Source organism: Hippocampus comes, unplaced genomic scaffold (genome assembly GCF_001891065.2).
Source record: "Hippocampus comes isolate QL1 unplaced genomic scaffold, H_comes_QL1_v1.1 scaffold78, whole genome shotgun sequence".
Lineage (NCBI taxonomy): Eukaryota > Metazoa > Chordata > Actinopteri > Syngnathiformes > Syngnathidae > Hippocampus > Hippocampus comes.
Genome location: NW_017805798.1, coordinates 2,077,314 through 2,104,327, shown reverse-complemented (window position 1 = coordinate 2,104,327; position 27,014 = coordinate 2,077,314). Strand labels below are relative to the sequence as shown.

At 44.4% G+C, this 27,014-nt stretch overlaps 2 protein-coding genes and 1 long non-coding RNA gene across 10 annotated transcripts in view; all 3 read right to left on the bottom strand.

The window, feature by feature from the left end:
* Nucleotides 1–11,168, bottom strand: part of LOC109525351 (potassium channel subfamily T member 1-like) — an 86,193-nt gene extending 75,025 nt beyond the window's left edge. The window contains exons 1-3 of the mRNA XM_019885787.1: nucleotides 10,864–11,168; nucleotides 5,834–5,882; nucleotides 5,299–5,469 (exon numbers count right to left, since the gene is read on the bottom strand). Of these exons, the coding sequence (XP_019741346.1) occupies nucleotides 5,299–5,469; nucleotides 5,834–5,882; nucleotides 10,864–10,930 (287 nt within the window). The 5' untranslated portion in view covers nucleotides 10,931–11,168. The remainder of the gene's footprint in view (nucleotides 1–5,298; nucleotides 5,470–5,833; nucleotides 5,883–10,863) is intronic.
* A 698-nt stretch (nucleotides 11,169–11,866) lies between these two features.
* Nucleotides 11,867–27,014, bottom strand: part of LOC109525236 (kelch-like protein 20) — a 26,203-nt gene continuing 11,055 nt past the window's right edge. Inside the window, exons 1-9 of one of the 8 annotated variants that reach the window (XM_019885577.1) lie at nucleotides 22,459–22,682; nucleotides 20,059–20,120; nucleotides 19,541–19,636; nucleotides 18,701–18,884; nucleotides 16,877–17,020; nucleotides 16,496–16,629; nucleotides 14,396–14,607; nucleotides 14,203–14,309; nucleotides 11,867–13,035 (exon numbers count right to left, since the gene is read on the bottom strand). In XM_019885577.1, the coding sequence (XP_019741136.1) occupies nucleotides 12,969–13,035; nucleotides 14,203–14,309; nucleotides 14,396–14,607; nucleotides 16,496–16,629; nucleotides 16,877–17,020; nucleotides 18,701–18,884; nucleotides 19,541–19,636; nucleotides 20,059–20,120; nucleotides 22,459–22,592 (1,140 nt within the window). In that variant the 5' untranslated portion in view covers nucleotides 22,593–22,682 and the 3' untranslated portion in view covers nucleotides 11,867–12,968. Of the gene's footprint in view, nucleotides 13,036–14,202; nucleotides 14,310–14,395; nucleotides 14,608–16,495; nucleotides 16,630–16,876; nucleotides 17,021–18,700; nucleotides 18,885–19,540; nucleotides 19,699–20,058; nucleotides 20,121–20,895; nucleotides 21,045–22,448; nucleotides 22,701–27,014 lie in introns of those variants that run through there. The other 7 variants (XM_019885581.1, XM_019885579.1, XM_019885583.1 and 4 more) reach the window with 7 other exon arrangements.
* The window catches only part of LOC109525241 (uncharacterized), a 25,176-nt gene continuing 10,033 nt past the window's right edge, over nucleotides 11,872–27,014 (bottom strand). Inside the window, exon 3 of the long non-coding RNA XR_002170104.1 lies at nucleotides 11,872–11,915. This is a non-coding gene — a long non-coding RNA (uncharacterized LOC109525241). The remainder of the gene's footprint in view (nucleotides 11,916–27,014) is intronic.

The following is a 27,014-nucleotide window of genomic DNA, read 5'->3' as shown; positions in this document are numbered from 1 at the left end:
CTCTTTAATTGTCTGCTCTGTTTGAGTCCTGCGTGCTTAGTCCTGATAATGTTCCGGATAATTTCAAGCAATAAAAGTGCGGCAAGAGAGCTGAAGGATTTACAGTCGGATCTGGTTGATGCAAACTGCGACACGGACTAATCCCTGGATGGAACGAGGGATTGATCCCGAGCCTGAACGTTGCATTTTGCGATTACACGTGGCCTCGCAGAACGTGGGAAAATAGAATGACCGTGTTTGCCGCCTGCACTTTGCCACGGCAATAACAATAATCATCAAGGCGAGAGCACATCACAGCCTCTCCGAAGTGGAGTGGCCCACAAGTGTCGCCCACCCACTCGGCGCCATCAGCGGCCCAAAGTGCAAACTCGGTGAAGCCGAACCGCGCGTGTCCCCGAGAACAACGTGAGGTCTGTGAAACATGTCAGAAGATGATTTTGGGGGAAACTGCACCAACGCAAGATTTGGAAATGCGTCATCTGAGTCCATGTCCATTTATAAAGAAGCCTCATGCCCGCCCGGCTATTTTGCGGGCTTGGTAACAGCACATACTCGTGAAGTCGCTAGCAGGCTTCATCCAGCCATCTGAGTCCATGTCCATTTATAAAGAAGCCTCATTCATGCCCGCCCGGCGATTTTGCAGGCTTGGTTAAAGCACATACTCGTTAAGTCACGAGCAGGCTTCATCCAGTGCCAAACGTGATTTATCTCCCTTGCCTTTCGTTTAGTCTTACGTTTTCTGTTGTCTTCTTCTTCTTTTTCGTTTACCAGGCCATTTATCAAACCAAAACGCTGCCCAAAGATCACTTAAGCAAGCAAAAACGGGAAACATTTCCATTCCTCAGCAAAGAAGCGGTCAAAGGTTTCACATTCTGTAATTGCAATGTGTGATGGCGTAAATGTTAAAAGAGCGTGAAGTGATTTCAGGGATTTGTTTCTGCGCACATTAAATATATTTGAAGGTAAGTGCTGAAAAGGTGCAAATACTGAGAAGAATCTAGGACTGGAGTTAAACTAAAATACAAGGATATTTGAAAGTGACAGGCCGAGCTGCAACGTTAGCTTCTGGCACTCGTCACGCACGATGCTTGAGACTAGAAAGCAAACGGTATTGGATTGTCTCTGTATGATGAGTTTTGATGTTTTTACATTTGTGGCAAATTCCATTTCATACAATGGAGAAACTTTGTTCCGAAAGTCCACCCAATATAATTTCAACCAGGGACCCGGAATGAATTGTAGTCAAAAGAAGGCGCAGTACTCGACGGCATTCAGGTTAGTCACTGAACATGCACAGCAAACGGAGACAAAGATTCTCTCTATACGTGACACTACACGGCTGCTCTTCACTGCTGGGTCGCCCATTCTGAACACGACTTCTTGACTCACAGGCGAGGCGTTAAGAGGTGATTTAGTGGCCAATTAACACTGCTCATTGTGTCGACATCTCTCCCTTCTGTGCTGCGTCTCAATCACATTGGGGGGGGGCGGGGGGGGGCCCACTCGGCAAGATTATACACAGAGAGGAAAAAGATGGATGGAACCAATTTTCCACCCCGCAACTCTTTTGTGTTCTTCGCCTCTCTGGATGTATAAGGGGCTCACTTCTATTTCTGACGATGGCTGAGACAAGCCCGCTTTCACCGGCTGACATGCCGAGAAATAAAACCCACACACTCTCCAAGGTCTAATCAGAATGACACAGGTGCGCGCGCGCACACACGCGCACGGACATACAAACACGCACGCAGGCTAGCCTGAAAAAAAAAAAAAAAGACTTGTTCCCGGTTGAAATCATTAAAGTCATCAAACACGAGAGTCTGGAGATAATGACCTCGGTGGAGGGGGATCCCCTCCCCCCCTACGCCCAACCCGATGTCCACACAAGATAACACATATTCCATCTTTCCACCACTTTGCACAAGTGGATGAAACAAGGGTTGAGCAACTTGAAACACCCACAATTACGCTCATTTACAGCACTACACTTTCACTCTGGGACTCCACTTGATTCATATTGACAAAATCCTTCATTTTCTAGCCCGACAGTTCATCTCCCGGCTGCTATTTTAGCACCTATTTCATTAAGCCCCCCCACACTCGTCACTAGAATAGTCCCCCGACCAGCCCCCGCCCCTTTCCTCTGATTAGGTGACTGTCGAAAGGCTGCGATTCGTGGGCGTTATCGGGCATCAAGCCGATGACTGTGTAGACATCTGTGACAAGTCGACTTTTACTTTTTTTAAAAGAGTGCTGCGAAACTTTTCTTTTAACACACGTCAGCCTCATAATTATATACTGGTAATTTGATGACGTACGATAACTTTCGACACTGAGGAAAAAAAAAAAAAAGAAAACATGATAGAGAAGCCTTCTTCTGACTTTGACTTTAAAAGCCGATAGGAGGAATCAAATGAAAGCATTCTAATTCAAGCAATCCCAAAATAAATTGGATTGGACATTTATGGTTCCACAGCAGATTAGGGTGTTTTTTTGGACTATAAATCACATCGGTGGGGGAAAAAAAAACTGTCATGACAAAGAAAAAAAAACAAAAACATATGAGTCACATTTTTGGGGGAAATGTAATTCACTAAAAACGTGACACAGAACGGTAGAGCTCGGACTAGCACCCAAAACCACCATTCCTTAATCATAGGTGCGTTCGGAAATACCGAGTATGCACTGCTTCATCTTGACCGTTCGGAAACTCGGAGCTTTGTTCATACGTGTCGTTTGATTATTCAGCGTGCACCAAAAAAAATGAGCGCAAGAGCGCACCCCACCTCTCTGAACACACCCCCTTCTCAGAGAAGTGTGAGGGCATCAGAGTGAATTTCCGAATGCACACCGTGCTCATGACAGCAAACGAGTTACGAAAACCTCCGCTTCTAATCACGTAAAAGTTTTTCTTTTTAGTTTAAAATGACTTACCTTCAATAGAATCCCGCGTCGCACTGTGGCCAACGGTGGAATCCCGGCAGGTTACTACGGCTTTTGCTGCTGGAAATCCTTGTTGTGGCGCAAGGAAGTCGCATGCTAAACTAGCGAAACGTCACATAGGAGTTGCTATGATGACTATTACGACTACGGCTACTAATTCGTCTTTTTCCATTTCCTCTTCTCTTTTCTTTTGACAGTTTATAAATACTTTTGATGCGTGACCAAGCAGCGGCTCAAAGATGGTGGTGATGAGTTTGCAATGTGGAAGGAAAAAGCCATCTCCACACAGGCAGATTCCAAGTCTCAACCTCACTATGAGGCAGATATGCTCACCACGACACCAATGGATTGCTTTATCAAATGCATATCTTACAAGCAGCGGTCTTCAACAATTTTATGACATTACGTTCTCTTTAAAAACTAACAAACTGCATGGCATACAATAAATAAAACTGCCTCTTAGCCGGACTCTCCTTAGCCACGAAACGACATGAAATAAATTATCTTTACTGCTTCGATAGTCGGGTCCACGGCGGTTGAATGTTACAGCGCCACTGTATTACAAATGGTAAGCAAGCAGACGCCAAAGGCCATCAAGACGAGCGAGGGGGAGGCTGCGCGTCTCCCACTGGGGGCTAATTTGTTTCCAGGCTTTTCACTTGATGAGACTTGAGCAGAGGAAATAATCAAGATCACAAAGCGTGAGGATACGGCAGATCAACTAATGGCGGGTCCCTAAAGCTCAGCGACATCATTTTGCTTCTACTGTGTAGTTTGCAAAAGCAGCAATTATGGGAGCGCGCCATCAACGTCTGCCACCACGTTTGCAATCGTCGTTTACAGTACATCTGCATTTCATGTGCAAAGCGCAGAGGGAGCGTGTGTTGCACGGCGGCTGTCGCAACAACCGCCGTGTCCATCGACGGCAAAATGTAAACACACGCAAATGTTAATGGCATTCGCATTTCTAATTAACCTTTGTGAATTCATCTACAAAACCTGTCGGGTATTCTCTGGCACAAACGTTGACAAGATTCAAATTTACATGCAAAGAATCGGATGCCCTTCAACACTATGTGTTTTTGGCGCAAAGCTTTTCTCCTCGTTTGTATTAAAAAAAAAAAGGCAGTTTCATGAATAAAAGAAAGCTTCGCCATCCAATGCATCCTAGCACTCCAAGGAAAAAGGCAGCATGATGTAGGGTGTCCCCGCGGAGGGCAAAACATTGGAGCGCAACTTTAAAATGTTACGTGGAGACAAAATAATCCCCCTCGAGGTAAATCTCAGTGACAACAGCGCACAGCAGGGAGCCTCCGAAACCGACGGCAAGAGCAACCGGAAAAGAGAGAACGGCGATTGATCTCACACGAGACTCGTCACCCACGTCGCCTCGCGACGACGGGCCGTCGGACTAATCGTCGCGTTCACACATGCACTGGATCAATGAGCTCTATGCAGAGCGCAGCAGGCGTCCAAACAACATTATTGATGTATTGCTGCAATATTGCTTGCATCCGCAAGCAACTGGGAAGCCCGGGGTGGGAAAGATAACATAGACAATGTGCTGTCTGTTGGATACAGTCAATAAATGATCAAACAACCTGGTTGCTATAGAAAGGAAGAGCGATGCAATCCTGCTGCGTTACCAAAGGTCACATGACAGCATTGTGGGGCATTATGAACACGTGGACTCAGCAAAAAAATATCTCAAGGCCAAAACAGAAATGTCGCCAACGCAGAGACAGAGGGTAATTGCCATCGAGTCACGGCCTTGCTGGCATTGATAGATGATCAAACATATTATCGGTGGTGAATAAAGAATTTTCTAACCAATTCAATGAAATTGGAAAATTCCCTGTGGCACAACTGATGATCTTTCCTGGCACACTGGTTGAGAATCGCTCTCTTATGTCACGCTCAGGCAACAGGTTTCATGGCAAATGGCCAACATGAATGGACTACACCAGATCGAGAAGCGCCCGATGTTGCTTAGAAAGTTTTTATAAAGTCATGATAATTAGCCTCATGGTGGCTTTTGTTTTAATGCAGCCGCCAAAAGCAATAGAAAGCCGACGGGCCATTTGCTCTGCGGCGGGGCTCAAATGATCCGAGAAGCTTGATTTCAGCACCACGGAGAGCGCCGCCGACGCTGGGCTGTTTTTTTTTGCCCTTGCGGGCCTCCTGCAGCATCTGCTGGTTGTCTTCTCAAACCAGAGCAATAATTCAACCCTCGGGAGACTCTCAAAAGCACTCGCCAATGCAGCGTCCACGGCAGGGGGGGGTAGTACATGCATTTAGTTTACCAACACACATCTGCGCAGATAAGGGATTCAAATACAAGAGCCGTTACGCTACCTGTCATCATTCTGAAACGTCTGGTCCCCCAAGAGCAGGTCCCTGAAGCGGTAGCGAGGTGGAAGGGGAGGCACTTCGGTATCCACTTCAGCCATCTTGAGAGCTGAAATGTCCAAAATAACACCAGAGTTGCTGCTGTTGTTCCTCTGCAGGGTCTCCGTAGAGGGCCTGCTGGATGACCAAAGGAGAGACTTATCAGCATGCTCAACATGTGCATCTGGAAAAATATTTGGATTTTGTTTTTGGGTGTAGTTGGGGGATTTTTATATTGAATGTTTATGAAATATTTCTGTGTGGTGTGTGTGACTTTGTTTTTCAAGACTTTGTTTTTCTGCATTTGCTCTGTGTTGTCATTAAAATTAATAAAATGGACACACTGGAGAAGTTAAAGATGCATAGACATGAACACGCCTGAATGCATTTATGTGCAAGCTGTAAACCGACAGCGGTGGCCGCACATTGCGTAAACAGTATCAAGGATGCCTTCCTGATGGTTACAGGGGGTGTGTTGAACCAAGTGCTCAGGGGAAATTACCTGTCGCCATGGGAACTCGATGATCGGCGTGGAGGGCTCATGGCTGCCTCTTGTGGACCATTCCGCAACGACGAATCCAACGTAAGAAAAAAAAGACAAAAGAAGAATTCTTTTGAGGAATAAATCACAGACGCTGAAAAAGCCATTCATTCATGCATTGTCTGCCTAAGCCGTGTTGATCTTATTTTACAAATGGCTCCACATGCCCACTCCTCGTGATTTATACGTCTGGTCACCCTGTTTGGATTCCTCTCTAAAGCCCAGACAGTGGGAACAATAGTTGGGGTAGTACGTTTCAACCTTGTGTTCTGAGTGGTTGGCCGCAGCATAACGTGGGCAGCTTTGAGTGGGCTTAATGGTGCCCGGGGTGGTGGACATCGGCAATGGAATGAGGCAGCTTGGGTGCTTCCTTCGGAGGAAGGGGGGGGGGGTGGAGCAGTGATCCTTCCATTTTCAAAGGAAATAATAGATGAGACACACTGGTAATAACTGCTTAACGGAAGCAGAGAAGAGTGCAGATTCGGGTCAAAAAGACCAATGGAGCAGGGGGGGGGGGGGGGGGGGGGGGGGGGGGGGGGGGGGGGGGGGGGGGGGGGGGGGGGGGGGGGGGGGGGGGGGGGGGGGGGGGGGGGGGGGGGGGGGTAGCAGTGATCCTTCTGTTTTCAAAGGAAATAATAGATGAGACACAACTGGGAATAACTGCTTAATGGAAGCAGAGCAGAGTGCAGATTCGGGTCAAAAAGACCAATGGAGCAGAGGGTGGGGAAAAAGACACAAGGGAAGTAAGCAAGCTCTGGTGTGTAGATGAATAAAAACGATAAAACATTTATTATCCGAGATAATTTCGTCAATTGCCCACCGTCCAGCCATGCATGCGTTTTCTATTGCGCTTGGCTCATTGGAGTCATGGATGAGCTGCAGCCGCTCAACTCGAAGGCACACATGCTAACCACAATTACACTGCCTTGCCCATTGCGGCACTAATAAAGGCTGATTGTACCCTATTCTATTCTTTAAATAAAATGAGATGTCCAAGCAAATGCATTTGCTTGGGTAATGCATGACAAAATAAAACTTATTAACTCTGAGCGCAGGGCTTCCCCACTCCAGCCGTTTCACAGCTCAAGACCAAATCTTAAAGTCTGATTCTTCACCAAGACCCTAATTTCAAGGACCATATAATGGAAAACTGAAAAGTCAATTCTCCTTCATATTATGTCATGCTGATGCATATTAACACCACACTTATTTAAAAGGAAACATTATTTCCATATTAATTATAAGACAGGGGATGGTGTCGTGCTAAATATTGCCATCATATCGATACTCAACACCCGCATTTTTCCAATATCGTGGAGTCCTAGGAAGGACTTACAAAAATAAATAAATAAACAAAAGAGCCGTGCCTGTCACACTCACTTATTTCTCAGTCAGATTTCCTCAAAAGAATCGCATCACTTTACAACCATGATTTATTATTTATGTGGAGCATTTGTGACACAAAGTAAGTTGAAATAATATTTTAGAGAACAGGATTTTAAAAAATGCTTTGACAGACCTTAATCATTGGTGTCGGAAGAGTATGATGTATTTAAAAACATTTAAACTTGGGGTTGACCTCACTTCGATTGGCAGCTTATACCATTTGCATGTATCTATCCATCCATCCATCCATTTTCTAATCCGCTTATCTTCATGGGGGTCGCGGGCATGCTGGAGCCCATCCGAGCTGTCTTCGGGCAGTGGCCGGGGTACACCCTGAACTGGTTGCCAGCAAATCGTACAGCACACAGAGACAAACAACCTTTCCTGCTCACACCTAAGGACACTTTAGGACGTTCCATTAACCTGCCATGCATGTTTTGGGAATGTGGGAGGAAGCTGGAGTACCCGGAGAAAAGCCACACAGGCACGGGGAGAACATGCCAACTCCACTGCACGTGAGGCCGACGTTCTAACATCTAAATGCTGCTTTACCATGTTTGCTTTGAACTCTAGGATACACTAATTGATCCGAGTCAGCAGAATCCAACTGGGTTTATATCCTATTCCCATTTCTTTTATATAATCAGGAACTACAGACTTCAGGGATTTATAGACCAGTAGCAGAATTTTAAAATCTATCCCACAGCTGACTGAGACTGGAGTCATATATTTAGAATTTAGCAAAACATAACAAAATACATAAACGTGGCATCAAGGTGAAAAGTCTATACGTCATTACAATTTTACACTGATGACCCAAGAAAAAAATGACCAGGGACCCATTTAATACCATGAACCAAGTTTGGAAAACATAGCACAATTATGGAAATTATTTATTCCTCTCATATTTCTACTACAACTCATCACAGAGTTAAAAGTAGAGCAAATTAAATAACTACATTTGGAAATACAAAAAAAATCCTCCTCAACTTCGTATCACAGCTGCATCGACACAACTGGACGAGCATTTGTTTCACAAAGTACTGGAACACGGTGGCCTTGTTTAGCTCCATTTACCTGCCTGCGTCCCCGTTCCCAATCGCGGTCCCATCAGCGTAAACTTGCTCTCCGGCGTTGCTTCCGTGACAGCGATTCTGCCCCACAATCGTGTCCGTGACAAAGCCGTGTCATTTTCTCCCCCCAAAAACGTCGCCGAGAACACACAGACAACACTCGGGAAAGAAAGAAGTTCCGACAGTGTTTGCGTAACATGAACGCACCACGCCTGGGTCAAGCTAGCCGCCTGCCTGCAGCAGTCATTCGTTCGATCTTTCTTCCAAGGTGGGTTGTGGCAGCCTCAAAAAAGTAGTTCGTCTTCTTCACCTCTGATTGGCTGACGCGCTATTCGGGAAAGATTTACAACACACCTGACGGCTCATTTGAATATCAATCCGCCAGCCCAACCCAGTTTCGCGTCAATGCGGAGTGACTTGCGTGTCCCTTAGCAACAACTTTGTTAGTTAGCTAGTTAAGCAACTAACATTAGCCTGCGTCGCCTCCTTAATTTCACTCCATTTCCTCTCCGTTCGTCTCTGAGCAAGCTACCGCACCAAGCGACGCCTCTTGTTGTCGACGAAGGAAACACACTGGCGAGATAATGCTGCTGTCAGCATCAGCATCTGCACCTCTGGAGGACACCAGATGAGGAAGACGAGGAGGAGGGTGGAAGGAGGAAGGCACTCATGCCTCATCCCGGAGGCACCGATGGACGCCACGCCATCTACCGACCAAGCAGTGACATATGTTTTGGTGGATGGACAATTTTTGTGTTTGTGGATGGAAATTGTATTTAAAATGTCATCTGGCTGCATTTTGGTGATCGGATTGGATCAAATCTTGAACATTGGTTGTTCAAAAGGGAAAGATGGATTCTAAAATTGGATTGGGTCGTGTAATCCAATCCTTGTTTTTATCTGGATTAAAAGAAAAATAATTTAATAAGGTTCATGTCAGCATGTATCAGTGCCTTTGTTCATCGGAATCACAGTCATCATGAAAAGGAAAACAGAATCATGAAACACTGAGTATTTATTATTATTATTAATTTGCATTGGATCTACATGATTCGGGTTATTACCACACACTTGTCTGCTAACTACTCTGTGAAATAAGCAATGAAATGATACTAAATTATTTTTTTTTGTAACTGGTTTTACTGTCTTCTGCACAACAAGGTGCATACAGTGCTTGATAAAACAAGTCATTTCGATCATGGATATTCCATTTTTATCGGCAAATTGTCCATTTTTGATGTGTCCGTCGGAGGTGCAATGCTGTCCACCCTGTTAGGATGAGGTAACTGCCCCTTGAAGAAAGCCTCTGAGATGTTTTCAGTGACATCACGACCAGCATTATTTTTCTTCGGTGAAGGCTGAAACAATGCATAGTGAAGAATATAAATTTACACGAACTGTATGCTTCATCGTTTTCATCATCGGATGTTGTCAAGATAAACCTGTCCACTCTGTCATTTGTTCAACTGCGCACAGTCGGTTTACTAACTGGAACATGTCAAGTGAACATTTTACATTTATTTATGAACGTGAAGCAATTGAGAAATGAAGAATTGCGACCATGAGCCAAAATGTCCACCCTGTCATCAAGCTCACATATTTTGCTGTTTGTATGGACACTTGCCTGCTTGCATTGCATTTCTAAAAAAGTTCATGTCTCCTGAATACAATGAATATGAAGTTCGATGGAAAATCTCAACTTTTGAGGGGTAACATGGGGAACTCTTTGTATTATTCGATTTTTTATATATATTTTTTGGTACTGCTTTAAACATCATTGGAGCAATGTTGTATAACTTTTGGTCACGCATGATCATACGTCAGACGAGCAAAAGGTTGCATATTTGATGAGCATAGGCATTCATGCACTTTCTGACTGGAACATTATGCGTCATTTTATAATAACTCGTTATGTCAGGGCCAATGCTCTCAAGATAACAGACGGAAAATCCCCACATGTTGTGGGCAGAGGCAGACAGATAGAAATGGGAGAGAATCCAGAAGAAGAGCAGCTCTGACGTGACGCCTGTTGGATGGTTTCCAGCACATTTCAATTTCTAACTGTAAATAGCTTGCGTATGACGTTGCTAGTTACAAAATTTAACGCATCGTCAGCCTGAGCGGTGGTTCCTTGCGTGCGCTTATCAAGAAAAAATAATGTGTAACTACATCTCAATGGCACCTCGTGGTGATTTTGACTCAATAACACAACTGTAGCTCACAGTTATCCCCCCTTTATAACTTAAAAAGTGCCATTGCAAACACACACACACAGCGTGAGCGGTTAGCTCTTTTGCGTCACAGTTTTGAGGTTTGGGGTTCGAATCTCGGCTTTTCAGTGTAAAGTACTGCACTTGCCACAACAACAAAACATCGTGAGATGCAACGAAGACTCAAAATTGTCTACAGGTGTGAATGGACCTGCCTCTTACCCCGAGTCAGGTGGGATAAGCCTCACTTAGTTACCAATCAACCGAAAGAGGACAAGCACTGCAGGAAAAAAAAAAAAAAGGTAATTTTCCCGTTTCCTACCTGGAGCTGCTCTGTCCTCCACCATCTGTCTCACAATGGACCCCCTCAAGTTGAAGAAAACATTCATTGTGGACGCGGCAGCGGTGTGGGAGCGGGGCTGAATGGTCGACGTCTCCAGGAAAGCTGTTTGCGGCTCCGCGTGCGTATTCCTTGTGCTCAAGCCAGCCTCTCACCGCGTTTCAGCCCATTATCCTCGAGGGGCGACAGCGCTCGGAGCGTCATCGTTTTTAAAGCCCACACAGCCACTTATGGTGTGCCGTGCTGCCGGCGCATCTCACCCACTTTCTCGCCTCACTCTGGAGCTCCATTTCCTCCAGATGCGTCCGAAACTTGATCTGTGCGAGGCTTGGGTTTATGTTTGCACAAGGAAATCTGTGAACCGTGTAGCAATACGCATAGAGAAGCACAGATGCGACACGCACACACAATGCAGTAGGATCGTAAGGAGCATGATATTATGCACAGTATGGCATCATAATTCACGTTGATAACATTCTGTATTCTCTCTGCACTGATTACGGCTTCTCAAAAGCTCATATGTCAATTACTATTCCCGATTTTTTTTTTTTTACTCTAGTCTTTTGCTTCTTCTGAAATGCTGTCACACAGAGCATCAATAGACTCGGCAAGTCCAATGGCCCAGTCTGAGACAAGTCCGAATCAAATGCCAAGGAATCCGAGTCAAGTCCGAGACATCAACAAAAAAGTCGGGACGGGAGTACTACAGGGCGGCCTGGTGAGCCCAGTGGTTAGCACGTCAGCCTCACAGTGCAGAGGTACCGGGTTCAACTCCAGATCCGGCCTCCCTGTGTGGAGTTGGCATGTTCTCCCCGGGCCTGCGTGGGTTTTCTCCGGGTAGTCCGGTTTACTCCCACATCCCAAAAACATGCATGGCAGGCTGATTGAACACTCCAAATTGTCCCTCGGTGTGGGTGTGAGCGTGAATGGTTGTTCGTCTCGGTGTGCCCTGCGATTGGCTGGCAACCGGTTCAGGGTGTCCCCCGCCTACTGCCCAGAGACAACTGGGATAGGCTCCTGCAACCCCTGCGACCCTTGTGAGGATTAAGCGGGACAAAAAAATGGATGGATTGATGGAGTACTCCAGTCCCGGAAAAGGACTGAGGATAGGAAAAATCGAGTCAGGGTCCACATGTCAACATCACAAAACACGTCACATGCGTTTACATATTAATGGCAAGTTGAAAAAAAAAAAAAAGGTTAACTACTGTAGAATACATTATTAAAACTTCATCACTCACTCGTTCACATTTCCACGTCAACTTTTACCCATTTAACTTTAACGATGATTTCGAGGCATAACGGAAGTCCTCGTCCTCACCTCTGTGATGCTCGCCGCACTGAGATCCAGCGAGGTAGGAGAAAACATCACGCATGATTTTGTTTTTATGCTCCCACTACATTTTAACTTTTGCTTTATTTTGCCCCCAAAACGCAGCTGTGGGACTGTCAAAAGATGAGGCCAGTGATTCTCAAAGTGTGGTATGGTGGCTCTTTCTAGTGGCATGCACAAAATAAACAAACAAATAAATAAAATCAGTGCTTGAATACAGTTCAGTTGTATTTCACTTCTTCGGTACATATTTTGAACAAGGCGACCAGGTCCTCATAGTTGTATTTTTTTTTTAAATAGTTTTTGCATGTTGTTCATATTAACTGTCTATAACTTCTTTGTAAACCTTCCTCTCAACTCTTCTTCCATTATTTTCTTTATGAAACATCGTTTCGAAATCCCTGAGAGGTTCCGCTTGTACTTTACATAATGCACACAACTCTTTGTCGCTTCCTCTTATTGCGTATAGACCACCTCCAAAAGATCCATTTTTCTATGCCAGGCAGAGGACTTAAAAATAGCAGTGAGGTAACCTTTTAGCCTATAATGCGCTTCAATTCAATGCGCGGAGTTGTTTTGGACCGGCGGTTTACTAATGCGACTCCTTTTTGAGCAAACTGTTCAATTATTCAGTCATTATGTTGCCGGGGCTTGAAGCTTATCGCAGCATGTCCCGCAGCGTGCCACGGGCATCCATTAGCCGATCTTTTCTCTATCAGTTCTCTGTCCCCGCTCATGTAATGACGTTCCATTGTTAGGTCTCAGTATAAAGCACGGCCACTCTGCCTCCTGGATGCTTGCTCTTCATACTTCCAAAGTGTCTAAAAACAGACAAAAGAAGGGAAGCGGTCAGACAGCGAGGCACTCCGATGCAGGATGCAGCCTCAAGGCTTTATGTAGGAGCCTCGCATGAATCACAAAGTCACGCCGTCTCGACGCGAGTCCCGCTCTGTCCGCTTTTTTATTATTTTTTTTATTTCAACATTGTTGAAAGTAGCGTCAAAGTGAGCCGCATCGCGGCGGGAGCATTTCATAAGATAATCTGCAAACTCGGTCAACATTTGACATACATTTCTAACAAGCTGTACCTGTCGCAACTTACTGGCTCGTCTGTTATGTCCTTTGATGCTATTTATTCAACCTGTGAGGTGAATTTTTTATTTCTGCTCCCCACTCTGCATCTCTTTTAGCGTGGATGACAAACAGAAATGATTACACAACGGAAAAGCTTGTCAGATAGTGTTTTTTTTTTTTTTTAATTGTCATTTTTGGGCATGTTGCTTCCTGCCGCACATCGAGCACGTGTCGGAAATCGTCACCGCCTGTGCCAATGGACAATTTTGTGCATTCACAGCCTCTGCATCTCTGGACTTGCGGCAAACCTCACAATATGCATGTAAATGACAAAAGTGAATGTCATTTGTAAATGTAAAAAAAAAAATAAAATACTCTGTGCCGATGCAAAGTACAGCAGCAGAATTGAATGAGATCCAATGCCATGCCAGATTACAAAATTCCTTTTTGATTGAAACCATCAGTGACGTTTAGATTTTTTTTTTTTTAATACAAAAAGTTTATTATTGTAGTTTGCGGTGGCGTAGAAGTGCATTACACATGTAAATATGTCTTGGGTGAGATTATACAAAAGCTACACTAGCCTGCCAAAAGAGTAGAACTCCTGCTTTGCTTTGATTCTTTTTCATTCGGTTTTATTTCATAACCTTTCGTGTTCGCGTTTTTGTTCCTTCATGTGAGAGAGTCCTCTCTTGTCCTTTTCAATGGTTCTTTTTAGAATGCTTTCCTAGAACTTTTTGAACGGGGAGTATAAAGCAATGAAAACAAATGAAACAAATGACGCAAAGCATCTGCTTACAACTAGTTCGCGCACGCGGAATGGAATGAGCGCGCCACGGTGCTCATTACGAGACGCAATTGACTACGGCTCTGAAATGAAACCGTCAGGGACTGCCGAGTTTTCTCCTCTTTACCTCCATGAGTTGCTTTCGCCGTTGTAAACCTCGATGGTTTTCAAATCGGAGACTCCATCAGTGCCTCCCACCGCCAGCAAAGCACCGTTGAACACCACAAGAGACACCTGGAACAGAAATATTTCATTCCACTCTGTGTCACCTCTTAAGGAAAACGTTCCCGGCTTGGCCTCAACTCCCGCACGCTACTTACGTTGTCTCTCTTGCTTCTCATGCGTTTGACAGGAGTCCACCTCGTGGTGTCCGGGTCGAGGCGCTCCGCCGAGCACAGGCCCAAGCCGAGGTCATCTCTGCCCCCGGCCACGTAGATGTGGCCCAGGTACACGGCGCAGCCGGCGTTTTCTCTGGGGGTCGACATGTGGGCACATACGGACCAGGTGCCCTCTTCGGGGTTGTATTTCTCCACTGTGGAACGTTTCTCGGTGAGCGGAAGGCTTCATTTGCAAGTCTACTGCGACACGTGCGCGCTACAGCACGAATACAGTGACGCGGTCATTGTATCTAAAGTGTCCCCATAAGAGCAGCGACGGCTCTCCATTTTTAAATGAGCCCAAATGATTGTAGCGGAGTTACAGTCAATGAAAAATTCAGACCTTGAACTTGACCAAAATAAGTTGTGGGAATTTCACGAGCGCGCACTTCTCACAGACGAAAATAGTCAAAACGGGGTGGCAGAACGACATCACTGGTTGTTTATCTTTGGGAAGGGCAGCCTCTATGTATGTGTGTGTATGTGAGCAAGCGCAAGCGCAAGAGAGAGCGAGAGAGAGAGAAGGAGAGACCACGCGAGTGTGTGTGAGAGTGTGTGGTCCTGTCCACTTGACGTCAAAGTAAGCAGACTTTACAGGACTCAATTACACAACGAAAGTCAGCATGTCAGGGGGTTTTGTTGTTGATCTAACGTTTATATTTACCCCTCCTGTGGTGTGAAACTGGTGGCCATGTTTTCACTTTTAAAATAAGAATGAAAAAAAAAATTCTCAAGATAATGTTTTTGGGGCCGCAACCCACATGTTTTCACTTTTAAAATAAGAATGAAAAAAAAATTCTCAAGATAATGTTTTCTCATGGATTTTAATGACAGCTTAATCTGTTGATAATGTGGTCGATGATTTGATTTTAAAAAGTTAGAATTCCCAATTCTCTCTGAACAAAGAGAACTTTTTTTATTTCAAATTGACAGGGCAAAAAAAAACAAAAAAAAACAAAACAATTTAGATTCGGTTAAATTTGGTCCATAACATGTCAGAAAAGGGGCAAACATTGTTTTCCAAAGCAAAAGCCGATGTTTGGAAATGTCTTATTTTGACATGGTGCAAAGGTAATGCCTGCTTTACGGTTGAGTGGCTGAAATTCGGAGCATTTGCTCCATTTTAAACTGAACAAAGTCTTGAAACTTGAAAAAGGACATGGATTTTCGTGATTATCAATTAATTTGATTATCGATGACTTAATCCTTGCACCTCGACATGTTTTGCATATTTCAGTAATTGCAGGACCTCAACAGTGAGGCAAACGTCCGGATCCCGACTTGACTGCGCTGCACTGCTCAAGTCGAGTGGCAACTGTGACGTCAAACATCGTATGTTCTGAGAGTAGTTATTTTCTTTTTTTTTTAAGATGAAGGAATTTTCCCAAAGAAAAAACAGCCGGGGTAGACCAGTCTCCATCATTAAAACTTTTGATAACCGCAAAGTTGAAAGCATGATATAACCTCCTCAACAGTCACGCAATTAATTGTAAAAATGATGTCCATGAAAGTGGTCGTTTTTCTCCCCTCTTCTTTAAAAAAAAAAAAAAAAAAAAAGAAAAAAAAAGTGCAAAAACACTCCCTCTGCTGCATGCTCAGCTAAGATTTAGCCCCCATTTGCTCGTGTTGACATCCCGTCTAATGGTGCTTTGGACGTTTTGAGGGGCTTTAGACTCATACTAGTTAGCTTTAGACTCATACTAGTTAGTCATTTGACTTTGCAGGAGGAACAAAGTACAATGATTTTTTTTTTTTTCTGCAATGTTCCCTTTAATGCTGTGAAGTAGCATCCACTTTTTATGACCCCAATAAACAGCTAGTGGCAGCAAAGCTGCACTGGTTAATTAAAAAAAGGTCAAGAATAAGCCAAGTCGGTGAAAAACACTCACGCCGCGGCCAAATTTCGACTATGAACAGCGATTCTTCACATTTTGCTCGTTACAAGCAATTAAGGCATCCAAGTGATTTCGAGGCTCATATTTTAAGGTAGAATTTCCAACATTTATCACATCGAAGCCACGATTCGCGAAACGTGACCAGCACCTGAATTCAGAGCCAGGACTCCATCGTTGCCTCCGATCACATACAAGTGGTCACCCAGCACTGCCGCGGCGGCTCTGGCGCGTCTGGTCAGCATGGGCGCCTGCTTGCTCCACGCGTTCATCTTTGGATCGTACCTGCAGCAAGCAAAACAATGAATAACAACACTCATTTAAACACCTACTTTGTTAGTCATCGTCAGAATAAGTGTTTTTTTTTTTTTTTTTTCCCGAGTTGTCTTCAACTCTGTTACGTAAGATGCTTTTGAGGAACAACGGCACCCATAAAGCATTCAAGACAGTGTTTACGTATCACTCGCCACAGTCTTGAATAATGTTTGGAGACTATGGAAATTAAAAAAAAAAAAAAATCGGGCCGCAGTACCTCTCCACGGTATTTATGGCCGCAATCCCATCGTGTCCTCCAATAGCGTACAAGTATCCGTCCATGGCCACCACGCACACTCCACTGCGGGGGCTGCTCAAGGGTGCTACATCCGCACTCCAGCTGTCTGTGTCTGGGTTGTACCTGCCGGGGTGGGGGTCGGGGTGTCAGAGTGTGCGCTTCAGGCAAAACAAGCAGCTAGCTTCTGATGATAATGCGCTCAATAACAGGTGCGGTATTTGTGCTAGAAATGTCGCGGCGCTGAAGGACTCAAATTGCAAAGGTCACATGACCTGACCACACCCAGAATACAGTTGACCTGTGATTGGTCGTTTCCGGAGCCCCGAGCAACTGTGATGTCATCGCCGCAAGTGGGAAAATGGCCGCTCCCTCGGATGGCTAAAAACGTGTGGATTTTAGGTGCCACGCTCAAAATGCGCAAACGCAAAGGGAATCATGTTGAACATAGTGGGGACGCATAGAACATTTTGTGCATATATTTTTTAATTAACTGCCCCTGTAAGTGCAGTCAAGAAGTTTTACATGTCAACATCGACCATGTGTGAACTCAAATGTTGCAATGCCGAAACAACGACAAATATCCTCGACCGTTGAGGATCTGAGTGTCGTACTTGTCGGCGTATCGTATCGGCTTGACATTCTTGGCTCACCTAGGACTAGAAACATGACCCAGTATTAGTGGGTTTGCCAATGCCAAACAAAGTAAGGAGAAAAAAAAAAAGCCCATTTTGTGTCGCCGTCATGTGATACGGGCTCTCATTCAACGCCTTATTTACATTCACCCCGAAGACTCACTGGCAAGCCATCTCCTTTTTGCCCCCCAGTTAGCTGGCATAGCCTCCAGAAAATGACGCACACTTGAGCATCTTCCTCATGACACTTCTATTAAATTGGTGTTTGGTTGAAAGGCGCACAGACAAGCCTTGAAAATCCCCACCGCAGCACTCGTAGTGGCCTTCGGGGAACGCCTACACTCAGGTAGGCTGGAGTGGATGTTTCCCCAACTCTTTGGCTCATTTTATTAAGAAGTGCCTCTTCTGTGGGAACTGGAGGGGCACCAACCGCTTCAAGCTATCTGAGCGCGCTGGAGCCAAGCATATAGCGTACGTGCGTACGTGCCCTGGTGAAAATGTCGCACATGACGCATGTTGTCGGCAAGGCCACAAATAAATGCGGCCTTCATGCTGACCTCTGCTGTTCGGTGACTTGTCCGGCGACAAATGTCTGGAATTGAGAGTTATTTACAGTTGGCGCAAAACACGAGCCAGCACATAGCCGTCTGCAGCCGTCTCGAGATTGATTGATTTGTCAGAAAAGTGACTCCAAAATGGCCTTCAGTGCAATCGAAGGTTGTAATGTTCTCGCCAACTTTCGTCAATATTTCCTGCTTGCTTGTGCAACATAGGAACTGGTCGCAGCACAAACCAAAGCTTTAAAACGCAGCATTTGGGAAGAGCGCAATAAACGTTGAATTAATTCTGGCAATTGTGTGGAATTGGCACTTGCAAACAACGGTGACCCTGTTGATTCAGTCTAATCAAGTTTATGGTCTCAACAAAAAAACGCTGATCAGATGTGGAAAATTGAGCTACAGCCAAATGCCGCATGATTCTGCTCAGTGCAACAGTGACATGGAAACGGGAGTTCAGGACATTCATCGAGGTTCTCCCGTCATGTTCATAATACATTAGAACCTACCGATTCATTAATCGTTAATTTGAAAGAAAGCTGATGTTTCGTCAATTCTCCATTCCTTGTCATTTAAGATCTAAACAGGGGAGCCCCCACCACAAAGCAGCTCACCTCTCCACATTATTGTAGCATCGGATGTTGTCTTGCCCACCCACTGTGTACATCTTGTCGTCCAGGGTGCCGACGGCCACGTCACCCCGCTGCTTGACCATGCGAGCCGCTGTCCTCCACTCATTAAACTCAGGATAGAACTGCTCCACCGGGCAGGAGGGGTCGTCCTTGGTCCATCCGCCCACTTTGAAAGCAAAACAGCAAAAGCTCCATGACATTTGTCATGATATTGACAAATCTATCTGTCACTAAGTTGCCCATTACAAATGGAAAGAGCAAATGATGCACAGATTGGGTCACTACAGTCTAGTTTTACTTTCAAATACATCTATTGATGTAAACCGTATTTTTTTGATGAGTTGATTTAGCTTTTTTTTGTCAGTAGCTGGGAGGTTTTGACAGCAAAAAAGTGAGCGTGGACGCAATACAATCTTGCTCTTGGTATTCAACGACACTACTTTCACTGGTTTTAATTTAGCTTGTGAGCACTTTTGCCACATCGGACGCCATTTTGACCGCAGCAGAAAGCATTGTTAAAAAAAAAAAATGCGAAGAGCAAAGTAAGCAGCGGTAAAACCCCCGTGATGCCTGAAACAATCTACCGCTTTTGTTTTTATGAAGGTCATTGAGGAGGTAGTCTGACAGAATGCCTCATCAGGATGAAGCGGAATGTCTCCCTCGATGGAGACTAACAAGCTGGCACCATCATGGCGACACGAACGCCAGCTGAACTTTCTCCCATACGCCTGTGGCTCTTCTATATGGATTTAATCCTACCCCGCATAACGTGTCCCACGAACCTAGCAGACACTGACCCACACGACCCGAGCAGACACTGACCCATAAACATCTTGTCGGTGACGACATCTTTGGGGAGAGTTTTGCTTTGCCGTGTGCAACAAGAGTCCGACGTCGAAGTGCGGCGGTGGGGGGCACCTCGACCGCCTTTGCCGTCCTCGATGACCATATCCTGATTTTTTGGCAACTCAATGGATGCCCTGCAAAGAGGAAATAACGATAGGAATTGACACAAAGATGTGAGAAAAAGCCACGCCCATTTGTGGACTTGTTGGGCGATACATTGAGGACTGATGCCAAAATCGTCTTTTCCAAAGAGAGTCATGCTCAGCTATGGTGGATGTGCACGAAACCAACCCAAGGCTAAAGGGAACTACAGTACTCTAAACGCACTTTACTAAGGGGCAGGGTTTATTTTCGAAACTCATTCAATTCGTATGCTGGATTGCGACTGGAAGTGGAGACCACTAAATTTATTTTTTATTCCGTATTTAAGTTTGGGGACAATAAAAGGGACAATTACTTTTGTAAATTCAGATTTTCACGGTGTGGGGCGCCGCCGCCGCCGCCTTTGCCGTCCTCTATGACCATATCCTGATTTTTTGGCAACTCAATGGATGCCCTGCAAAGAGGAAATAACGATAGGAATGATACAAAAATGTGAGAAAAAGCCACGCCCATGTGGACTTGTTGGGCGATACATTGAGGACTGATGCCAAAATCGTCTTTTCCAAAGAGAGTCATGCTCAGCTATGGTGGATGTGCACGAAACCAACCCAAGGCTAAAGGGAACTACAGTACTCTAAACGCACTTTACTAAGGGGCAGGGTTTATTTTCGAAACTCATTCAATTCGTATGCTGGATTGCGACTGGAAGTGGAGACCACTAAATTTATTTTTTATTCCGTATTTAAGTTTGGGGACAATAAAAGGGACAATTACTTTTGTAAATTCAGATTTTCACATGAGCGAAACTTTAAATATGATCTCAGCCTTGTTAACTCTACTTTTTTTTTTTTTACACTGTATCATTATCTCCATGGAGGAACAAATCATGTTATAACTCTTTCATTGGATCTCATTAAATTGTGCATACGTACGTGATGTGCCAGCGAGTTTTGAGGGACTTGAATATCAAAATTATGAGCATTCTGGAAGTTTAAAAGTCGAATTACTATTTTCAGTGGTAAACAAGCAACAATGTTTGAACAACGTTTTTTCCCCCATTTCTTCGAATTTTAGATACAAAGATAATATAATACAGTTCATTGGAGAGCAACAAGGAGCTGCTTGTAGAAATACAAATAATTCAAGGTAAGAATTACTGAGTCCGTTTTTTTTCTTCTATTGACATGATGACAGCCAATGACAAATGTGTACAAAGTTGAGCCCCTTACCCTTGTTCATCGTACACTCCCATGTTTTATCTCCTAAATAGGTTAATTCCAGTTTTCAACCTGCACCAAGGCTGTCTTTCGTCTGCTCTAAAACAACCAGCTCCCCCACACTTTTGTACTCAGAGTAACCCTCGGGCGGTTCAAGGAGAAATCTCCCTCTACTTACCGATGCAAGCCCCCCTCAAGTGATTCACTCTCCCCTCACCCCATCGGTGCAGCTTGAAATACAAAACTACTCCTAAACATTTTTATTTGTCAACTGTCACGCTGTTGGAATTTGTTTTAGTATTAGTTTTATTAGTTTTTATTTATTTGTGCTATTTTTGTCATTATTTTATATATATATATATATATATATTTTTTTTTTTTTTGGGAGAAAACATCTACTGCAATGATGGAATCAAAATATGTTTTGCTAAGCTCCTCAAAGACAACACAAGCAAAAATTAGGTACATCATCGTGAGAAAATGTCTTTCACGAGCCTGACGTTGGAGCTTTGGTAGAAGTGGCTACTCAGCCACTATATGGAGTCTTGTGATTGTCTCTTTACACCATAATTACAATATCCGTTCACTTACAGGATTATCCTCCTCACTCACATGTTCCAAAAATGAAAAATTTATATATATATATATATATATAAAAACCCCAAAACCTCAAGTTCTTGTCAACGTTTCAGTTCAAGTCAGCGGTCGTCAATAACTCTCATGCCAACCGGAGGTCTCCAACATGATAACATGGATTATTGATTATTTCCATGACAGCCACATCCAAGTAAGCCCTGCGCATCGAGCGCATGGAGGCAACCAATCTGTGCAGCAACACCTCACTAGGTGCAAGAACGACGACAGCAGGAATGTTTCATGCTTGCCTGCCAAATGCATGATGCGACTCACAGATACTGATGCAGAGCGCCGAATTTTGACATTTGAAGCATTATGCATGACAAATCTCACAGTGCACCAAAGTGGCTTCCAGTGATCCATGCCACAAAAGTTAGTAGTAGTCCCGATAGTCCTGCTATCAAATAAAGTCGCATGCAAATACAAGCACCATTGACCTGACCCATGCAGTCACAGGTCTGTGATTTCAAAAACTGAAAATGAAACTCCATTTGTCCACAGACTTCTCAGCGGACTTGTTCTCAGAGCTTTCGAGATGGATCCCGACATCAGTCGGTGGTTGAATGACGGCGTTGACGACTGAGTCACACCGAAGGCGTTAAAAGCAAAAAAAAAAAAAAAACGCTTATACTGTAACGTGTATTACTAAATTGTGCAAAAGTGACCTTGCAATCACCAAGCTGTTCTATTGACTCATTCGACTGGAACGCTTGAACGTTTTAGCTGTTAATTTAATCCGGAGTCCGGATTTCGTTGCCCCAGTCTGTCAATCCGTCGTCACCTTGGTTGTGTCTCTAAAGTTCAAGTTCTACAATGACTCATGTCCCGACTCATCTCATTTGAAGAAATGAATGGCCCAAACCCTCAAGATGCTCCAAAAGCAGCCCGTGTGTGAAAACTAACCCAAGCGATCCCCAAGTCAAACTGACCCGAACGCACCAGGCGAAGAGAAGACGGATCCCACTGATTATCCAGCTCGAAGTGGCTGAGATTTCCCCCGAGGCCCCCGCTGAGATGATCCAAGTTTGCCTTCTCGGAATCAACACGAAAACACTTTGGCTGGCAGCTTTCATTTGGTCACTTTATGAACTCGGCCGCTTTTATGCACCCACCCGGAGGCATTCCGGTGTGAAAGGCCTCATTTTCACGAGGTCAAGGGGTTTGCTGAAGCCTGGGAGGGTTTCAAGAAAAAAAAAAAAAAAAGACAGCTGCCTCTGGACCAGAAGCGGCTACTACACGTCGGGTGAGTTTGTTTCGTGGCCCACACTGATGCAGAAAAATTGAAAGAGTAAAATATACTTTCCTCCCGTTAAAGTCAAGCATCCTTTTTTTTCCTTACGCCGAAAAAAACATTTCACTCAGGGTGTGCAGCTTGATCGACATGATCCTTTTTTTTTTTTTTCTTTCCTTGAAGTGGCTGTATAAATTAAGAGCACACACGGAGGGCAAGCAAGCTGTTGATCATGCGCAGGAGCTGGCGCGAAGTAGCTGATAGATATTTCACAGGAACAGGTGGATGCTCCATTTTTATCCCTACACCGCCTCACGATGTCGTCACATGATCGAGCTGGCGACCATCTACCGACCTCCTGTAAACGTGCTGAAAAGTATACAGCACCTCTAAAATGGAGACCTCAATGACGACAGTTTCACGAGCATCGGCAAGTTTTAACCAGGTGACTTTTTCCACTTCCTCGCCAGTAGACTTCCTCAAAAGGAGCCGACTCAACGAGGGGTCTAGGCTAGAGGAGAAAATACACAAAAACTACATGAAAAAAAAACTTTCAAAACAAGTGTGGGACTCCAGTTGCAGATGGAGTCACATTCATTGGACTGCGCATCTCGCCGTAAAGGACAGTTCGACGTGGTTTTCAATACGTGGGGTGTGAAATGCATCAAGGGCGGTTGGATTTGAAAGTGGAACGATTCGATTCGCTTTGTGTCATTGGGCTTACTATTCAATTCGATATGGTACGACTCAATTTGAGAGTATATGACGCAGTGACTTTTTGGTTATTTTACATTTGAATAAACTTGTCAGGACGGTAAATGTGCCATTTCCTTCTAAGATGTATCTCTCTAATAAAAGACGATTTGGTACATCATGCTAGAGATGGGCACTTGACCCTATTTTGACAGTCCGTCCTCCGTTCACGACGTTGGGACCCCCCAAAAAAGGGTCCGTAGCTACTTTGTTATGTTCGATGATTGTACATTAGGTGGCTTTGTTCCTATTAAAATAGTGCTGAGATGAAATAGCCTGTTAAGAAAATACATTGTTATGCTACATTCTGGCTTTGTTATTTTTTTAGGGATGGACGAAAACCCACGTCTGTGCTGGCTTAATCCCGTTAAAAGAAAAAAAAACTTCTCGTTCCCCGTCCCAAAAATGGGCGCTATCGATTCAATTTGATTCAATTCGATGGACCGGCATCTTTTAAATCAAAATACGATTTTCCAGTACACGCCAATTTTTGTGACACTCCTAAATTTGTTATTTATTGATTCAACAAAATCCACTTTGTCTGTACACAACATAATGAAACACGAGTTCTTTTTTTCTTGAGATCTAGTTTCACATAATTGCGCAACAATGTTTTGACAATTATAATTATATTCCTCATGGTAAAATGTATTCATATAAGGTCAAACAGCCTCCTGGAACAGATTTTGTTCAAGGGTCCACCAGAATGTTAATTCTTGTCAGATAAATGTGAAAGAAATGGTCTTTGTATTACTGATGGCCACCATCAGTGACAATTTTTATGCCTAAGTGTGACGTCAATCCATTAACATTAAAGGTCAGCCTTGCCATGTCAAAAAAAATGGAAGACCTGCCACTTAGTCAAGAATGGTGCTTCTTTTGTGTGTGTGTGTGTGTGTGTGTTACTGTATGAGAGGTTGTCAACACTCAGTTGGGGTGAAGGGAAGGTCCTTAAGCTGGGACAAGAAAATGTTTATAAAATCTCTCTCACCTCACCTATCTCAAGAAAATGAGCCCTCATCCTTCCACGAAGCAGTGATGTGGCGTGCCCTAGCGTCCTCTGGCAGGTGACTTCTCAGAGTTTTGAGACGTCTCGCATACCAGAGACCTGCTAGCCAGCCGGCCGACCGGCCCCTGAAACGCTAAACTTCCTGCAGCTGTCCCATGGCCTGCTCGCCAAACGGATTTCATAACAATAAAAGCAAGGCGCCAACGTAAGTGAGCTTCAACCTTAGCTTGCCATGAAATCATTGCCTCGAATGTGTCAGGGGGTGGCAAACTGAAAATGCTGCTTCAGCATTTCGTGTTGCTGTCCCATTTTTGGCCGGCTTGTTTTTGGACTGGAAGAGGATGGAAGACAAATTTGGCTTTTTGAATATTTAATATTTTGAATCAAAACAGTATTATATTAACAATATTATAGAGTGCTTTCTTTTTACACTTTCTTTTGGGGAGAGGCTTGGAACGGAATAATAGCAATTCCATTCATTTCAGTGGGTGAAGCTAATTCGAGAAATCAGTGAGTTACGAGCAGGGTCACGGAACAAAACAAATTGATAACTCAAGGCACCATGAGCTTAGTTTTGCACTGGAACAATTGAATAGTGGCATACTGGGGAGGCCAGGCATGATCATTGACACCACTGGATAACCGAGGGACCTTAGTGTAGAAACAATCCTGATACCAACAGGGGGAAAAAAAGAAAAAAAACGTTCCACAAAAATAAGAAACAAGCAACGCAAGAATTTTTCATCTAGTCTAAATGTGACAAGTGGTATGTCTGTATAAGGGTGTTGCTTTAGTGCGAGAGCCCATGTGCAAATCAAAGATATAAATGGAGATGCCCTTCAACAACCTCTTACGACACCCACGCTTCACGCGCTGCGCATTTGAAAGGTAAGGAAAGCGTTTATGGCAACAATCTCAAACCTACAAGGTGAGAAGAAACTGCACCGAAAGTGAGATGACAAGTCGCCGGTCTCCAATCTTCCAATGTTCTCAATCCCACAGATGACGTTTTCGACAACAATGCTTCATTTTAGTTTAGTTTTTATTTGTTAGTTGTTGTTGTTATTGTTGTTTTTTAAGTGTTTGTTGAGTCCCCCCAAAATATGACAATTCATTCTGTATAATAAAGTGAAGGTAAAATAAAACAATGATAAACTGCTCGGTCTTCTGGCACCCTCTAGTGCCCAAACTCTGCGCTGCAGCGCCAACTCAAACAGCAGAGTTCAGAGCTTCCCCCGCCCCGCCCAGCCCAAGGACTCCAAAAAGGCTGCGGACTCGAAGTCTCTAATTGGTGCATAGCAAAGGCAGTACGTACAAACCACAGCCAGAACCACAACTTCCAGGCACTGAGCTGCGGGGCAATTAGCATGCTCACAACTGTTCGGTGCCTCTCATGGGCAACTCCAGAGGGGAGCAGAGACCAAACCCTCTTAAGAGGACTGGTTCTGGAGCCCGAGCTTTAAGTCAAGGAGAGCCCGATTATAACTAGTTACTAGAACCTCTCGAGCTCACACACCAGCACAGGCTTTTTACCAGCCGGAGGGGTGACATTCCACACCCCTGTAGGTAGCTTCTGTGGTGGTGAGGCCATGGGAAGGGGGAACCACATTGACAACTACAATGACACCTAGTGGTACGAGTAATTGTAAAGTGCCAAGTATTACTGCTGTTGTAGTTTTCTTTTTGCTGAAGGCAAAAAAAAAAAGTTCAAATGAGCGGACACAATTTTTTTTTACCTAAATCAAAATTAGGAATGATATAAAAAGGCAAAATAACTCCATTATTTAGTCATTTGACACTGCGCATCGTTGCCCAACGCCGTGAGCTTTGTAATTAGGCACGAACCACCGACACATAAGCAGCATGTGAAGGTTAAAGGTCAGGGTTGATCATTTGAGGAAGTGACAGCTTCTCAGCTGTCACTTGTTGGAAAACTAGAGAGGCGGCAGGATCGCATCGCCACCTGAAAAGGCAACAGGTCGGTTCCCTGTTCGGTGTCTTTTTTAATGAGCCCGGTTAAAAAGTTAAAGCCTCTTTCGAGACGGCATTCCTGTGTAGTTAACGCTGGCATTTGAAACCTGTTGTACGCGAAATCATGTGATTTACTTGGACCTGCTGACAAAAACGATGCTGGATGGATTTAGATGTCAAGATTAATTGGACTTTGTAGGGCCAAACGATAAAATAAATACCCAACGTAAAGTCACCCTTGATTGCAGTTTAGGAAACATATTGGACGTCCTGCGCTGCTTTTATTCACTGCATCATGTCTACTCCTAAACATACACTGCATTTACTGCAAAGGAGATTCATACATACTTTTTCTGGGTTTTTTCCTGCCATCTAGCGGCCATCAGAAGTGCGCTCATGCATTTCACTGGACACTAACCTGCAAGCTGACTCATATAGTGGAGGCAATCAGCCAAGCAGACGACAGTGATTGGGTTACTCTGGGTAATTCAATGGAGGCGTGTGAGCGTGCAGTGGCGAGGAAAAAAACCA